The 18146-nt window shown below is 44.0% G+C and overlaps 1 protein-coding gene and 2 non-coding genes across 6 annotated transcripts; 1 reads left to right on the top strand and 2 right to left on the bottom strand.

The window, feature by feature from the left end:
• Window positions 1–1262: 1262 nt before the first annotated feature.
• On the bottom strand, window positions 1263–1335 carry trnar-acg (transfer RNA arginine (anticodon ACG)). The gene has a single exon. It is a non-coding gene; the product is annotated as a tRNA-Arg (tRNA).
• A 1114-nt stretch (window positions 1336–2449) lies between these two features.
• On the top strand, window positions 2450–2522 carry trnar-acg (transfer RNA arginine (anticodon ACG)). The gene has a single exon. It is a non-coding gene; the product is annotated as a tRNA-Arg (tRNA).
• Window positions 2523–5744: 3222 nt separating this feature from the next.
• On the bottom strand, window positions 5745–17616 carry LOC110526463 (kinesin-like protein kif7). Of its 4 annotated transcripts, none has more exons than XM_021607453.3 (20): window positions 17273–17616; window positions 15170–15584; window positions 14453–14653; window positions 13883–14285; window positions 13410–13757; window positions 13029–13221; window positions 11910–11972; window positions 11365–11523; window positions 11087–11244; window positions 10850–10971; window positions 10603–10737; window positions 10267–10475; window positions 9906–10103; window positions 9600–9725; window positions 8494–8670; window positions 8096–8311; window positions 7721–7927; window positions 7357–7555; window positions 6870–7031; window positions 5745–6535 (listed from the first exon to the last, which is right to left on the bottom strand). In XM_021607453.3, the coding sequence occupies exons 2-20, from the start codon at window positions 15495–15497 to the stop codon at window positions 6147–6149; spliced, it is 3993 nt and encodes a 1330-aa protein (XP_021463128.3). In that variant the 5' UTR covers window positions 15498–15584; window positions 17273–17616; the 3' UTR covers window positions 5745–6146. The 4 variants fall into 4 exon arrangements, with proteins under 4 accessions (XP_021463128.3, XP_036836744.2, XP_021463130.3 ...); XM_036980849.2 differs by having other exon boundaries at window positions 8494–8667; window positions 17273–17605; XM_021607455.3 differs by having other exon boundaries at window positions 15170–15548; window positions 17273–17588.
• Window positions 17617–18146: the final 530 nt, after the last annotated feature.

An 18146-nucleotide genomic window follows, 5' to 3' on the forward strand; every position in this document is an offset into this window, starting at 1 on the left:
CCTATGGGCACAAACCCACCGTCGCTGAAAAGTTATCTTCACTGACGAGTCGCGGTTTTGTCTCACCAGGGGTGATGGTTGGATTTGCGTTTATCATCGAAGGAATGTGCATTACACCGATGCCTGTACTCTGGAGCAGGAGTTTGTGTATATACAGGACGTACCACCCCAACCTACCGTCAACGAATCATCTCATTGCGGAGCTTTATGGAGCCCTCAGCATTGTTACAAAATTTGGGAAGCTGTGTGGTACAAGACAGAGCTCGATTTGCAACCTGGTTTCAGAGCATTTCGTATTATTCTGTACCTAAATCCGAAGACGCCCCATTTAATATGATAGGCTACATTTCGTATGGTATGTATTAACTTGTGGATGTCCAATACTCAATTCGTACAATATGTTTCGAATTTGCAAAATATATGATATGTTACAAATTCTGGCAAGGTGGCTAATGTTAGCTAGATGGCAAACATTAGCTAAGCTAGGGGTTAGGGTTCATGATAGAGTTAAATTTAGGAGTTAGGTTAAAGGGTTAAGGTTAGGATTAGCTAACATGCTAAGTAGTTGCAAAGTAGCTAAACAATTGTAATTAGTTGAAAAGTTGCTAATTAGCTACAGTTGTCATTATGATATTTGAATGTATACATTTTGATTACGTGACCAAACACCCTCCTTTCGTTTTTTGCCTGGGCCTCTGCAGAAGTCAGGGCATTCATACTTCTTGTGCTTCATGGAGCAGAGCTGTTGCGTTTGTGTTTATAAAAGACCTGCAGTCCCACCTCCCGTTAACCAATCATATAAATACAGAGCTTATATGGAGCCCTCCACATTGTTACAACGTTTGGGAGGCGCAAAGTATGCTATTACGGAACTCAATTTGGCCTCCGCATGCCTACGTTATTGCGTTACTCCGTCACACCATCCATATGGCGCTTCCGCCCACATGTTCAAATCAAGCATAAATAGGCTCTTAACGTTAACGTTACTGTCTGTGTTGCCAACCAGGCACCCCCATAATACATCACCCGTCTTCAACTGAAATATTGACAATGTTTTTCAGCCCGGTTACCGATTTGAGGTCGGCAACTGTGTTATGAATAGCCTGCGTGATGATAACAAATATCTAACTTAGCTAATGTTATTTAGCTTCACATATTCCTCTCTGGTGATAACAATGGCTATTTTCAGCAGAACCTTTGTATTTGGATGCATTGATCCCATCATGTGAGAATCTCGTTTTGTGAAGCAAAAAGAAAATGAACGAGCTTGCCAGGAGTCGAACCTAGAATCTTCTGATCCGTAGTCAGACGCGTTATCCATTGCGCCACAAGCCCGCTTACATACCATACGCCCGCCATTGCTTTCTTATCATTGGTTTATCCCTGGTAACTTCTTGTAGTGGTATTGGCTTGTGCGTATTTTCTTCGGAGGCGGACAGTTATATGATTGGTCCTCACCCTGCTGTTAATATTCGGGGACATCAAAGATTTTCTTAGGTGCATTTTTTAAATGTTTTTCTGAGATAGCTACACGTCGAGCATTTTGTCCAGGATACCTATTGTTGACACTGTATGTATTCGTTCTAACATATATATAGTTATATTCTTGTGTATTGTATTTTATTACTCTTGTGTTACTATTTTATTTTCAAACTGCATTGTTGAGGGCATTTCACAGTAAAGTTTACACCAGTTGTATTCGTCGAATGTGACAAATACAATTTGATTTGCATGTATTCCCCCCCCCCCCCCCCCCCCCCCCTAAATATAATATACATATAACTAAATGCCCCATGAGCTTAGCTGTCATTACTCCAATGTTGGTCTTACACTGTAAATGTAAGTACATATACACTGTGTAGCTTCAAAACATGGTTACAACTATAATTTTGATATCAAGGATGGCCATCTTCTGTCTATGAATTTGAGAGTGTTGTTACATTTCTCCTGCCCCACCCCTCAGCTTTTTACCAAAACAGTGGTTGTTGCAACTGTGTATCCGGCAGCCATTTTAGGCCTAGGTTTCTAAACTCAGCAGAAAAATAAAGTCCTCTCACTGTCAACTGCGTTTATTTTCATCAAACTTAACATGTGTAAATATTTGTATGAACATAACAAGATTCAACAACTGTGACATAAACTGAACAAGTTCCTCAGACATGTGACTAACAGAAATTGAATAATGTGTCCCTGAACAAAGGGGGGGTCAAAATAAAAAGTAACAGTCAGTAACTGTTGTATCAGTATCTCTCATACTGCTCCACGCAGTATGAGTGCCCTGCCTTCTGCACAGACCGCATCTCAGTAAACGCTGTATGGTCTATTGCTGACGCTAGATTGACCAAGCTGCTAGCTTTATGCTAACCAATCACATTCAGTGTCACTACAAATAATTTACCAGGAATTGCCCAATAAAAAACTTGCTATCTTGGCAATTTAAAGCAGGAGAGGGCTTGTGGCGCAATGGATAACGCGTCTGACTACGGATCAGAAGATTCTAGGTTCGACTCCTGGCAAGCTCGTTCATTTTGTTTTTGCGCCACCCATCCAAATCACAAAACGAGATTCTCACATGACAAGGCTCTGCCGAAACAATGCATTGTTATCAGTAATAGAGGCATATGTGAAGCAAAGTAGCGTAAGCTAGCTAAAGTAAGCTTTATTCCACTATCATCACGCAGGCTATTCATAACACAGTTTGCCAACCACAAATCGGGGCCGGGCTGCTGTACTGAGTGAGATAAAACGTTCAGAACATTGTCTACATTTCAGTAGGAGGAGGTGATTTGTTATGGGGGTGCCCGGTTATCATCACAGACAGTAGTGTTAAGAGCCAATTTATGCTTGATCTGAAAATTTGGTCGGAGGCGCCATATGAATGGTGTGATGCTATTTCCGGAATCTCAGTAGGCACGCAGAGGCCAAATTGAGCTCTTTGCTTTGTGTCTCCCAAATTTTGTAACAATGTGGAGGTTTCCATATAGCTCTGCATTTTCAACCTAAAGTCTGTGAGTTCAAATCTAATAACTCACAATGTTAACTAATTAGCAACTTTTCAACTAATTACTACTTTTTAGCTACTTTGCAACTAACGTTACTTGGCATGTTAGCTAACTCTTCCTTTTTATCTAACCCTAACCCCTAGCCTAGCTAACGTTAGTCACCTAGCTAGAATGTGTAACATACCATATGTTTTGCAAATTCGAAACAGATTGTACAGTTTCACTACCAATAATTTACCTTGAATTGACCAATTACAAAATAGCAATTTTGGTGTCTTTTTGCAGCTGCAAAAACGTGTCTGACTACGGATCAGAAGATTCTAGGTTCGAATTCTGGCAAGTGGAACCGCTTGCTTCCGTCCCTCTCGCCCCTACCTCGGCTTGAACATCAACAACAGTCACGTGACCCACGAAGTTTCGTTTACCCATCGCTCCACAAAAGCCGCGGCTCTTGCAGAGCAAGGGGAACAACTACTTCAGGTCTCAGAGCGAGTGACGTCACCCGATTGAAACGCTATTAGCGCGCACCACCGCTAACTAGCTAGCCATTTCACATCGGTTACACAAGCTCGAAAGTTTTTTGCCCCTTACATTGAGGCATATCTTATCCAGGATCGTTAGATCAGTATTAGAAATCATTGTGTACCATATTTGCCCTCTGTAGCAGCCAAACTCATTTATAGACTACACTATTGTTCAAAAGTTTGGGGTCACTTAGAAATGTCCTTGTTTTTGAAAGAAAAGCCATTTTTTTGTCCATTAAAATAACATCAAATTGATCAGAAATACAGTGTAGACATTGTTAATGTTGTAAATGACTATTGCAGCTTATTTTTAATGGAATATCAACATAGGCATACAGAGGCCCATTATCAGCAACCATCACTTCTGTGTTCCAATGGCACGTTGTGTTAGCTAATCCAAGTTTATCATTTTAAAAGGCGAATTGATCATTAGAAAACCCTTTTGCAATTGTTAGCACAGCTGAAAACTATTGTTCTGATTAAAGAAGCAATAAAACTGACCTTTAAACTAGTTGAGTATCTGGAGCATCAGCATTTGTGTGGTCGATTACAGGATCAAAATGGCCAGAAACAAAGACCTTTCTTCTGAAACTCGTCAGTCTATTCTAGTTCTGAGAAATGAAGGCTATTCCATGTGAGAAATTGCCAAGAAACTGAAGATCTCGTTCAACGCTGTGTACTACTACCTTCACAGAACAGCGCAAACTGGCTCTAACCAGAATAGAAAGAGGAGTGGGAGGCCCCGGTGCACAACTGAGCAAGAGGACAAGTGCATTAGAGTGTGTAGTTTGAAAAACAGACACCTCACAAGTCCTCAACTGGCAGCTTCATTAAATTGTACCCGCAAAACACCAGTCTCAACGTCAACCGTGAAGAGACGACTCCGGGATGCTGGCCTTCTAGGCAGAGTTGCAAAGAAAAAGCCATATCTCAGACTGGCCCATAAAAAGAAAAGATTAAGATGGGCAAAGGAACACAGACGAATCTGGATTTGGCAGATGCCATGAGACCTCTACCTGTCCCAATGCATTGTGCCAGCTGAGAAGTTTGGTGGAGGAGAACTAATGGTCTGGGGCTATTTTTCATTTTTTGGACTAGGCCCCTTAATTCCAGTGAAAGGAAATCTTAACGCTACTGCATACAATGACATTCTAGACGATTCTTTGCTTCCAACTTTGTGGCAACAGTTTGGGGAAAGCCTTTTCCTGTTTCAACATGACAATGCCCCATGTACAAAGCGAGGTCCATACACAAATGGTTTGTCGAGATCGGTGTGGAAGAACTTGACTGGCCTGCACAGAGCCCTGACCTCAACCCCATCAAACACCTTTGGGATGAATTGTAACGCTGACTGTAAGCCAGGCCTAATCGCCCAACATCAGTGCCCAACCTCACTAATGCTCTTGTGGCTGAATGGAAGCAAGTCCCTGCAGCAATGTTCCAACATCTAGTGGAAAGCCTTCCCAGAAGAGTGGAGGTTATTATAGCAGCAAAGGGGGGACCAACTCCATACTAATGCCCATGGTTTTAGAATGAGATGTTTGACGAGCAGGTGTCCACATACATTTGGTAATGTATATGTAAATAGATCTTCAATGTCTATATTTTCCTTTTCTTGGAAAGCTGTGAGTGCTATTATATGATACAATATCAAGTTGCATCTACAACTTGCCATCAACTGATTTCAGACAGTTTATGGCTGTGGAGTGACTGCATTGTTTGAATGTAATTCTGGCATATTGGAAGTTAATGGAAAAATGTATGGAATCATTCTTCTAGAACTGTCTGGCTAACTAACAATCATACAGTGTAGTTACGTTCTTCAAATTCATTATTTCACACAATATTTTATCACAGCACAGACCAACTCCCTGACCAAAATGGTTGATTTTTATCCCATCGTAATAAGTTTAATTCCCATTGTAGTATTCTAATTCTATGACGACTAGCCACCCCTCGGAGCCTGGCTCTGCCCGTCTAGGGAGTTTTTCCCTAGACACTGTGCCTCTGCATTGCTTGCCATTTGGGGATTTAGGCTGGGGTATCTATATAGCACTGATGTAAAAAGGGCTTTACAAAATACATTTGATTGATTGATGTCCAAATGTATGGCTTTATGCATTTAAGATAGCAGTTTTTATAAATTATTTAGCCAACAAACCACAACTTTCAATATTTTTTTATATTACGCCTTTACAACATATTATTCAGTCAGAGATTACAGAAGCAAGAATCGTATTTTATTTCACATACAGAAATGGGTAGTGATGACAAAATAGCAACAGTGAAGAGTATAACCGATGATGACAACATCTATGATTGTAAAAACGGATATGAATTACACGGAGGAAAAGAAAAGTGCTTGATATAGAAAATGAAGAGCATTCTTCCAACATTTATTTATAAAACCACAAATATAGAAAAATAAGAATGAATGAATACAACAGATACTTACAGGTAAAAAAAAAAATACATACTTTTAACAATACGAAAACAGGATAAAAAAACAAGTTCATTTTGACATGTTGAATTGAACTTGATTCTGTTGCATTTTAAACAGGATCCTGCCATTAAGTCCTTTTGCATTTCAACTTGATTCTACCATGAGGTCCTTGTGCTTTTAAACAGGATTCTTCCTCACATCAATTCTGGAATTGTTTGAGATCAGTGGTCCGGTGTTGAGGCTGGATCGGCGGGACTCTCTGCGTGATTTGGCAAATGGCAGAGATGTTGTCCCACTCCAAGGGCCCGTAACAGTCTGAACCACCCGGTTTACAGGCGTCTCCATGGCCACCTGCTGCTGTAGCTCCTCCATGCCGCAGGGGTCCTCGGTGGGGAGGGAGGAGCGCCTCCATGTGGCAGGGAGAGGTGCGTTGACCAGCTCCCTTATTTCTTCCCGGGACCTGGTTGGTCTCTCTGGCTCCCCTGGCCCTCCCCTACGGCTGTCGTCTGGGCCTCGGCTCAGCCTCTCCACACTGCCACTGCCTATTCTGCCCTCAAAGACTGGAACTGCAACGCAACATATAAAATAATGAATATTCACATGCCTCACAGCCCAGCACTGAACAGGACAGGCTAAGAGGAATACTCAGTCACAAACACTGAATACTTATTATTCCCTGACAGATGTGCCTATTTTACATGAGAGATAGAGCAGATGTCTGAGTATTTGAGCAGATGAGGATTATTTTAGCAGAAATCAGAGATTGGATTGTTTTTTAATACCCATACCTTCTGTTATCTTACCTACATTATGTTACATTAATGTACTTTACCCACTGACTAGAGCGCTTTGAAAAAAATAACAATAGTATGTCCCTATCCAAAATGAGCCATACATTACCCTTTCCCTGCTCCATGGGTTGGCTGGTGTTGCCACACAGCTCCCTGAACCGGTTGCTCAGTTCCAGGTTGGCAGTCTTGTAGTGGTTGAGCTCTTTACTGAGGTTATGGATCCAGCCTTCGTACTGTCTCTGCCTCCCCGCCAGGCCCTCGTCCATTTGCTCTGTAGGGAAGTAAACATCAGGGGGACCACAACAATACCTGAGGAACACTGCGCTGCAGATAATGGGCCTGGTGGCTGGTATCACACTGGGTGTGGGAGGGTTGAATGGGAGGTATAGACATGGCAAACTGAATGGAGATAAAATATCAACAATATATATATATTTTTAAAAAGATATGCGTAGTTGTGCCTGTGTCTCATTTTGTTGGCTTGAGGTGGAGCAAAAACGGCAAATGTGCCTAAATCTTCGTTGAAAACAAAAAATGTTGGTTATATTCTGCCTAAATCCTACAGGTGTGTGTATTTATTTGTGTGTGAGGCCCACCTCGGCACTGCTGCAGCAGTAGCTGTACACTCCTCTCATGCTCCTTCTGCTGCTGTGTGAGCCTGCGGTCCGTATCGAGCTGCGTGCGGTCCAGAGCGTTCTCCAGCCACTGCACCAGCTGCAACTGCTCCTCACCACGCATCTCTAGATCTGCCAGGGCCAGCTGCAGTTTACGCTCCTCCTCCCGCAGCGACACCACCTACACACACAAACAACTTACATTCCCTATCTTTCTCTCACTCCATTTCCATGCTGCTTTGAATCATAATGGAGATTTGCTGTGTACACATTGGCTATGCGGCCATGTATTTGAGCAGACACAGTGAAAACCACAACAGTAGAGAAGAGGGCCACACAGACAGACCTTGTCAAAGTACTTGCAGAGCAGTGCACGGGTCTCTGAGGCAGACAGGTAGCTGAGTTTGGCCATGAGGTTCATCTCCCACTGGGAGAGCATGCTGGCAGAGGCCCTCAGCTGCCTCTGTCTCTGGGTGATGGCCTCGTTCTTATACTCTATAGCAGCGTCCAGAGCCTCGATGGCCTCGTCCAGCTGGAACACAGACCGCTCCTCCTGGGGACAGAACAAAGAGAACCACAGGGGTTGAAATGGGGGAGGAATACAGGCACACACACAATATACCAAACTACAGAAACTATACAAATACTACGTATGGAAAGAATCCACAGAGAAGTGTTGGGGCGGTGTTAGAAGCTTCTGTAAGCCTGTAGGGTCTCTGACCTCTGGTGAGAGCAGACTACCCTGCCGTAGTTTGTCATCCAGCTCCACTCTCTGTTTGAGCAGTGTGTCCTTCTCCTGGCGCAGGTTGTTGATCTCCTGGCGGATCTGCTGGGAGTCCTGGGCACTGCTGCTGCGGAGCAGGCCATTCCTCTCACTCAGCTCCCGCTCCAGAGACTCGATACGGCCAGACAATGTCACCAGGTCCTCACTGAGGGCCTACGGGGAGAGAAGAGATACACTACAGTTGAAGGAAAGACACTACTCGGCCGTACTAGATTTATGAATGATTTATCAAATAGAAGTACAGAAAATCATTAAATTGACAGTGAAATTAACTTGGCAAACCACTATACCTGTAGGGCCACTGAGTGTGTGGGGCCTGTTTAATGTGTGTGTACCTGACTGGAGCGGAGTCTCTTGGTCTCCAGGCCACTGCGTTCCTGCAGCAGGGCCTCCTTCTTGGCTAGGATCTGTTCCCTCTTGGTCAGCTCGCCCTCCAGGTCCTCCAGTCCTTTCCTCTGCTCCAGAACACTTTCCATCTCCTCATCCAGCCAGCGCTTCTGCTCCTCAATCTTCTGCACGCACGGGAACACATGCAGACACACTTCATTTGGATCCACAATGAAACACGGTAGTACAGTACAAAGGAACTCAATATTTCAGAAGTAACACACATTGCCCACAAAGGGGCACACACAGCAAATGTAGACACACCCCACATCTGAAGAACATTCAATAACAAGACAAGCCATTTTGCTCATTGGAAGCTCAGAAAATAACAATTAAACACTTGTAAATCTATAACTGGCAGGCAGCTGAGAATTTTTGTTGTTGATTGCCCATCATTCAGTGTATTGATCTATATCGCACTCATCTCCATCACACAGACTGCCAGGTCTCTTACTCTCTTCATTAAAAAGACCATGCTAAGAGATCCACTAAAACAGGCTTTCTCACAGAGTTCAGTATGGTGGCCGCGTATCACACTGGTCCAGTGTGAGTGTCAGTGTGAGATCTGGGCCTGTCCAGGCACACCAGTTAATGACTTGAGACTCTCTCCACTCAATGTGTACTATGAGTGTGAGATTTAAGACACACAGGGGAAACTCAGCTGCATATAGTTGCTGGGGGATACGAGGCATTTTTCATCTTTCACTTTTAACAATGGAAATAAAGCCTTTGGATGTTGAAACATGCCTTTTGGCTAAATATGTAGCCAGCTGATCTCCTGGCCAGGCTAGTGTTTTGTTGTTTTATGTCCTTGGCTCAAATATAGAGGAAACTGTGTAAAACCACATAAATTAGGTGAAAAGGCTGTAGAATTACTCTATAAATGGTGTAGAACTACTGCATAGAGGTGAATGAACATGGTTTGTATGTAACATCTATATAAATGCTTCTGAGATTCTATGCCTATTGTATAACTGGTGTATAAATACTTCGTCAACTGTTTATATGTGCTATATAAATGCTTCATAAGCATTGTAGAAGACCCATGTCACACCAGTTGCTCCTCCAGTGATATGACAGAGCCGTTGCTGCCGCTGCGTCTCTGTCTCTGGAAGGCAGCAATCTCCTCCGTCTTTATCCTCAAGATCTTCTGCTGCTGTTCATTCTTTATCTCCAACTCCTGGGGAGGGAGGGAAAGAAGGAGTATTCAGTAAAAACAGGGATACCAAGGTAGGCAGGCATCATATTTTATGATTCTGTCCAAACTGTAACTGTAAAAACCACAGCATTGTAAAAACCACAGCATTGTCCTGCTCCACTCTGTTTCTTAGCAGGTATTCTACATTCTCCAGGGCTGAACCTTGACTCGGTGCGTGCGTCGCTGCATCTCTGTCTCCAGGCGTCGTTTCTGTTGGCTCTCGTGTCGCAGACGTCTCTGCAGCTGCTCCTGCTGCTGCCTCATGCCCTGCACGCTGCGCTCCAGCTCCAAAACACGCCGCTCGCTCTGCGCAGACAGCAAGGCCAGCCGTGCAGTGTCCCTCTGACGCTGGCTCAGGACCTAACGTGCACACACGGACGCACACACACACACATATATATATATATATATATGAACAAACCGACACAGGCAAATACAAACATCCACTATGAGCAGACAATCTAACTGATGTTACGAGTGTACAGTATGCATTAGTGTAGGAGTCTGACTCAGACAGACCGACCTGTACTTTGTTCTGTGCTGCAGCTATCTTCCTGCGACACTCCTGGGCCCTGGTCCTGTCAGTGACACCGCTGGTCTCCTTCTCATGTTTCTCCAGGTCCTGAAGCTGTCTCTGGGCCTCCTGGACCTCCTGCCTGGCCTGCTCAGCTTCCCCCTCCAGGGCAGAGATCTTACGGGTGTACTGCCTGTTCAGAGCCTGGGCGTCCTTACCTACAGTAACACACGATAACATCTGTCCCACCACTCCATGGTACATTACATATTGTTTATGGGGAGATAACAGGCATGTGATTGCCATCATATAGAAAGCCAGGAAGGAATGGTCTTAGGTATGTACCTGTCTTAACCAGTTCTCTGATGAGCTCCTCCTTCATGCGGATGGTGACAGACAGCTCTCTGATTTTCTGCTGGGCCTGTAGCAGGCCCCACTCTGACCCCAGCCCCACTGAGCTCTCCCCTACACTGGAGTTGGCTGCACAGAGAGAAGGGGACGCAAATACATGTTAGTGCTTCCACAGTCATAACTTAACTTTGAATTAGTTCATTTAGAATTTTATTAGGCCTCGTCCTGCTGTGGGACTCACATGGTCGCCTGGTGGAGAATTGTTCAGAGGGAGGCAGCCTAGGCAGCTGAGACAGGAGACCTCTCCCTCCAGGTGCTGATCCACCCATGATATCTCTCTTAGTCCAAGTCAGATTCACGTGTCTAACAGATACATACAGTAGCCATCAATAACCTAGACAGTCAATGATGCTTGGGCATTCTATAATCTGCCTGATCTCACTCAGTTTTAAATAAAGATGTGATATTCTCTCCATACTTCCGTCTGTCATGGCTCATGTTGACGTAAGTGTCCTCCTCCTCAGAGTCCTTCACCTCTCCCCCTCCCAGGTCCTCGTGGTCATGAGAAGATTGACCATAACCACACTGGATCTGGTCACCAAACGAGCTGCTCTCCACACAGCCCAGTGGACCAACCTACAGCCAACACAGTCACACTCATAGCACACAGAGACATACACTGTGGAACACACTACTGATTAATGTTGAGACTAGAACTTCATGCCAGTTTTCAATCCACTACTAAAAGGTGCTGACCTGTCTGTTGGTGAGTCCATTGTGGGAGTGGCGCATGGAGCCCTGGGGGGCGGTGTGGGGGCGTGGTGTCAGGAGTAATCCTAGCCCGGGTACACCTGGCCTTGAGAGCAGACACTGCAGCTCCACTATCACATCCTGCTGCTCCTGCAGCTTATCACTCTAGGGGAGGGGGAGAGAATATAACATTGAAACAATGAACAATGTTGATCATCTCTCAAGATGGAAATTATTATCGACAGAGACTAGTACTGAAATATAGGAGGCAAGTGAGGACAGACTAAGAAATGAGACAAAATGTATTTGCTTTTATTCTTTGATGATTAGGTTTCTTCCTAGGTTCTGGCCTTTCTAGGGAGTTTTTCCTAGCCACCGTGCTTCTACACCTGCATTGCTTGCTGTTTGGGGTTTTAGGCTGGGTTTCTGTACAGCACTTTGTGACATCAGCTGAGAAAAGAAGGGCTTTATAAATTGATTTGATGATTACAGTGCTGTCATGTTGAAAACCAAAATGCCAGTAAGAAGTCAAAATGCTGTGTAGTTCTGACCTGGAGCTGAGCCACACTCTCCTCCCTCTCACGGCCCAACTCCTCTCCACCACTCTCTGCCTCCTGTGGGGTTCAATGACAGATACATTATGAGTCACAGAGCACAACAACACTTCCTGGATTGTTCGGTGAGATGATTGATGCTTTACCACCATAACTCCATCAGGTTGTTTGAATGTTTTAGGATAGGATGAACTTGGGCTGGGCGACATGGCCAAAATATCACATGACAATATTTTTCTCATTTTTGACAGCATGGTGGTATTTGACAGTATTTTATGTTTCTGAAAAATAAACATTCTAAATATGTTTTATGAGCAGTGAAACCTCTTTCTTCATATCTTCCTCTCGGAACCTTCTCTGTGTGTGCCGTGTATCATTTATCCACAAGAAAATACTTTCGACCACTAGCGTTGGGTGCACTAGTGGATATCCGACGGATGAATGTGGACCAAAGTGCTTAAAAGTATGCCACCATGTGCATACATATGAAAATGTTACCCATTACTCTGGCAACAACTTTACTTTGGTGAGTTACAACAACAAATTCATTTTAAGTGGTTTTACTGGGCTTCTGCCATTCTGACTGCTTTAAACTCAAATCAAACTAGGAAAAAACTGACCGTGAAGTAGTCCACTTTATAGAACTGTTAACTTAGCACTGTATCAACATATTGCTATAAACAGCATTGTAAAAACCCATAGCAGTATACATCTGCTAGTGTTTACTGAATGATCGCTTCATCCAAACATTCCCACACCTTTCCTGCAACTCTCAAGTCTCTCTGCTGGAGGGTAATGGATTGGAAGATGAAAGGTTAACGTTTCAGTAAGTGAATACATTGCAATATGTTATTTACGTATTCATTTTACACATTCGTTTTTTCCTGCTTTATGTATGCATAAGATTACTAATTTGTGTGTAACAACAACAAAAACGTTTTAGCTAAAACCCATAGCAGTCCATACCGGTATACCTCAAAATACGATATATTACCCAGCCCTAGGAGGAACCTCTTTTTGATAAGATAAAATATTTTGTTAAGCCTTTTCTTTGAATAAATTGGAGCTTTATGAATATGTAGTGAGCGATGTAGTGATTGTTAATGTGTGTATGACCTGGTTCTTGACAGCAGCCCTCCCCCTCCTCAGAGCGGAGGTGTCTTCGGTGGAGCTGCTCTCGATGCCGCTGTCAGGTCCTGAGGCAGTGGTCAGGCCGCTGCGTTCTTCCTCCACAGAACACAGCCAGTCCTTCACCCTCAGGACTTGCTCCGCAGACAGTGTCCCCTCACCCTGCAGCTCACACAGCAACCTGGGGATGGGTACACAGACTTATATATTCAGACAACTACTCCTGAGCTCATTAGCCAAACAACACCCACACACATCTGTCCTCACAATAAAGTGCACTTTGTTTATGAAACTGATTATATTACATCTAGTCAACTACTTAACTTATTGCCAATGATTATTAAGAAAAATAAAGCAGTTTCATCTCACCTGTATGCAGTGTCAGTGCAGGTCCTGTAGTGGGCACTCTGGGCTTGCAGTCTGATGATCTCTCCCTCTCCTGGGCGCGACCGCTTGTCTGGGTCCAAGCGGGCGATGATACGGGTCTCTGAGCGTTGACGGTTCTCTAGGGCCCTGCGGAGCGCCCGGATCTGCTGCTCCAGCCCCTCCACACGGTCCGGCTCTCCTCGGCAGTTCACCGTGGCCCGGTTCTGGATGTTGCGGGCCCGCTTGGCGTAGTTCAGTGTGTTCAGGCTCTCGTCAAAGTCCGCAGAGGAGGGGCTGATGCATGCAATCATTAGTGTTTTGGCGTTTCCTCCCAGAGAATCTTTCAAGATCCTGCATACAGAGTTTAAATGTCATAAGTCAATCGGGGGAAAATAATTTGCAAAATAAAAGAAGGAGGAAAGCAATATATCCTGCACACCATTTTATGAGTCCCCAAAAGTTAGAGGACTACATACCTGGTGATTTTGGAGTCCCTGTATGGTATATGGGTGCCTCTCCTCTTGGGGTCTCCCAGGGCTCCTATGACATTCCCCAGGGCCAGTAGGCCACTGTTGATCTGGATGCTCTCCTTCAGCCTCTCCCCTGTGTTCCCTGTGCGGAGGATCCTCTCCGACCCTGCCAGGTCCACAAAGTGGAACTTAGAGGAGAGGATGTGAGGCCCAGTGCCCGTGGTGGGGTTACCATGGGCCTGGGAGCCGCCGCGGCGCTGGTCCATGTGCACGCTGAAGATGGTGTGTGAGCGGCTGGAGTGGGGATTCACCTGGGTGACGCCTGTGTGTCTGGCTGTGTTGCCAGACTCCAGCAGGCTCAGCACCTCGTCCAGCCCCTCCACCTCACACTCCTTCACCCCGCACAGCACTGCAGGGAAGCGCACAAACATGAGCACAGACAGAGCCATGAATAACTAACACACACGACTTTGACTACTCCCTACCCTCATGTTGAAATTTAAGATCCCCGACAACACAGAGAGATGCTTGTTTGTGATAAATATTTGTTATAAAAACAAAACAAAAAATCCATACCAATGTTGCCCTTGTCATCCTCTCTGATGTGGATGTCCTTGCTGGATGTCTCCACCTCCAGCAGGTCCCTGAAGTCCTCCTTGTACACCTCCAGGTATGACACTCGGACAGAGAAGTCACTGAGGTCATTCTCATCTAGCAGCTTGAAGACCTCAGCCACAGCCCTGGGGACGATGCCCTGCTCCTCATCCCTAAAGGAAGCTACACACAGACACTGGGTTCATATACCCTGTATGGTATAGCCTAGTAACCTCTGAAGATAATTAAATATGTACGTATATAAAACCATTGCCTGCAGCTTTGCACTGTTTTCATTGAAGGAACATGTACCTCTGACACACACATGCACCACAGAACTGATCTAATATAACACATACTTCATCTCACACAAACACACACGCTCTGTGTTATAACCATAACCCACCCACACAGCTTTGCCATCTCACACACCAGTAGCTCAGATGGCAAGCCTGTCTGGTATGGACTGTTCCCGCAGGCTGTGGCAGCTGAATTGTAGGAAGTGCAGTTGGCTTCCAGGACGGGTGTGAACTCTGCATATCAGCATTTATATATCACACACCAGAAGACGTGCATCCATTCTCCGCTCCTCTACACTACAAGCTAGTACATCTCCTTTGATTGGACTCAAAAGCCATAGAACAAAAAGTATTAAATGACCAAACATTGCAGGTAGCAGGGAAGAAACCAGAAACTCACAAATGTTGGCCTCTCCAATAGTGTATGTCTTGCCAGAGCCTGTCTGTCCATAGGCGAAGACAGTGGCGTTGAAACCCTGAAAGAAGGCCTCTATGAGGGGCTGGACACACACAGCGTACACCTCCTCCTGGCAGCTGTTCTCCTCAAACAGGAAGTCACAATGGAAGTGTCGGTCGTGACCCAGAGTGACCCTGCGCTGCTCAGGGTCAGCCGTCATGCAGCTCTCGTGTCTGTGCAGCAGCTCCTTGGGCAGCAGGGGGCGCACTCGAACAGCGACCTGCACCGCCATGTCCTCCGACCTGCCATGGCCAGGAACTTTGGGAGACATCGCTGACAGGCTGGGCTAGCTGTCAGGGGTCCAGGAGTCCCTTCAGGGTTTCTGGTTTGTGAGTTCAATCATCTTAGACAGGACATCCTACACAGGCCAAAATAACCACAATCTACTCATACACTCATACAGAAAAACCCCATCAATAATCCTCATACAGAAAATATGTTAACATTCAATGTGATCCATGTTGGAAAGAAATACAATGTGTGAAAGAAAGAAAATACTAATAGAAAGAGGCACAGCAAATATATTGTGTAAATAATATATTATAAACTGGGTGGTTCGAGCCCTGAAGGCCGATTGGCTGAAAACAATGGTATAAAACCATCTAATTACATTGGTAACCAGTTCACAATAGCAATACGCTTTGTGGTATATGGCCAATATACCACGGCTAAGGGCTGTATCCAGGCTATCCGCGTTGCGGCGTGCCTGGATACAGCCCTTAGCCATGGTATATTGGCCATATACCACACCCCCTCGGGCCTTATTGCTTAAATATAGGCCTAGCTCTATCGTTATATGAACAATGCCAATGAGTCCATGCTATGATGGGAACTTCATAGATGGCATTGTTATCTGGTCATAATAAAATAAGCATCTAGCAAAACAAGATGTGCTAGTCATTTGATGGCTAGTCATCTGCTAAACAGCACATCCAGTCTGAATTTGTTTTGGGGATTTGTATACATTAATTAGCATAGAAAAGATGTCTGACGTCTTGGCTGCAAAGTAAACAAAAACGTTGATTTGGAACTCGCACAGCCTGCAGGCTAGCTTTAGCTTAACCTACACACAGGATGGCATAGCTCTGGTCCATTGCGTGTCCATTGCATATACGAACCCAATCAATGATTTGAAGTTTTCCAGAGATCTGTATATAATGACGAGATGTTCATGTCTCCGCCCTAATAATGGGAGTCATTGTCCCAAAGGTAGGAAGGCAGGCGCAAGTTCAGGTAAATATTAGCCCATACATACTAACGCTTCGCAAATTCCTCTCTGACCCTTCTCTGCGTGTGCAGGGTACCATTTATCCCAAATAAAATACTTTCGACCACTTATGTCGGGTGCGCTTGCACTAGTGGCGACCCGTCGTATGAGCGTGGACCAAAGTGCTTAAAGGTATGCCACCATGTGCGCACATAAGAAAACGTTATCCATCACTCTGGCAACATCTTTACTCGGAGTTACAGCAATGGTATATTGATGCCAGTCACTAAACAAAAGTGTTGTCTTGTCTCTTGTTGTGATGTGTTTTGTCCTAATTTATATTGTATTTATTTTTAATCCCAGGCCCCTGTCCCGCATGAGGCTTTTTGGTATAGGCCGTCATTGTAAATAATAATTTGTTCTTAACTGACTTGCCTAGTTAAATAAATAAAAAATGACCAGCCAATTCGTTGTCATCGCGCGATGGACCAGATCTAATGATAGTCTCGGTAGCTAGCTGGCTAACTAGCGAGGAAAGTAACTTTTGTTGCTAACTCACTAGCGTTAGCTGGCTAACATTGTTTTACGAGAACAACAAAATACATACGTATACCGTAACGTGAGTTAACCAAATTAGCTATTTTGGTTGAGTATCTTCACAAAACGTCATCGTTAGCTAGCAGAATTTGGCCAAAAAAAGTTAGCTAGCTAACATTAGCTAAAACGTTTTTGTTCTTGTTACACACAAATTAGTTATCCCGTACCTCTTATGTATACATAAAGCAGGAAAAAAGTGTCAAATGAATACGTAAATAACATATTGCAATGTATTCACTTACTGAAAACTTTATCTTTACATCTTCCAATCCATTACCCTCCAACAGAGAGATTTGAGAGTTGCAGGGAATGTTTGGATGAAGTGATGTCATTCAGTAAACACTAACAGATGCTCGTCCAAAGGGTTTCGACTATGTGGTGGCACAGATAGAACATATATTTGGGTATACATCCATGACCGTAAGTTACTTTTTCGTAGCAGGTTAGGATAATTAGGTTAGGAAAAGGGTTAGCTAAAATCCTCTACTAGCGTACTATGAAAAGTCACTTCCGTTCGTAGCTGTACTGTATCTATTCACAACCCGTCCAAAGTAATGTGCTGAGCGTGTTCAATTGAAACCGCTCTGGTCCAATGACTGTAATCAAACAAACTATGATTCTGAATCTTCTCCGGTTTTTTACATTTGAATAAGACAGGAAAAATAAGAGTACTCTCACAAATATGCAGTAGTTTATTTGGCAGTTTATCCTTCAATATTAAAACATGGTTAATCATAGTCTCATTATTATTATTATTGCAATATCCACATGGTTATATTATGTTATCTGAATCAAACCGCTTCCCTTTTTCCACATTGTTACATTACAACCTTATTCTAAAATTGATTAAATTAAACATGTTCCTCAATCTACACACAATACAGCATAATGATAAAGCAAAAACAGGTTATTAGAAATGTTTGCAAATTTCTTAAAAATGAAAAACTTATACATAATTATTCAGACCCTTTGCTATGAGACTTGACATTTTGCTCAGGTGCATCCTGTTTCCATTGATCATCCTTGAGATGTTTCTACAACTTAATTGGAGTTCACCTGTGGTAAATTCAATTGATTGGACATGATTTGGAAAGGCACTATAGTTCACTATAGTTT

The sequence above is a fragment of the Oncorhynchus mykiss genome, chromosome 6 (genome assembly GCF_057628025.1).
Source record: "Oncorhynchus mykiss isolate SJ-2025 chromosome 6, ASM5762802v1, whole genome shotgun sequence".
In the NCBI taxonomy this organism is placed as follows: domain Eukaryota; kingdom Metazoa; phylum Chordata; class Actinopteri; order Salmoniformes; family Salmonidae; genus Oncorhynchus; species Oncorhynchus mykiss.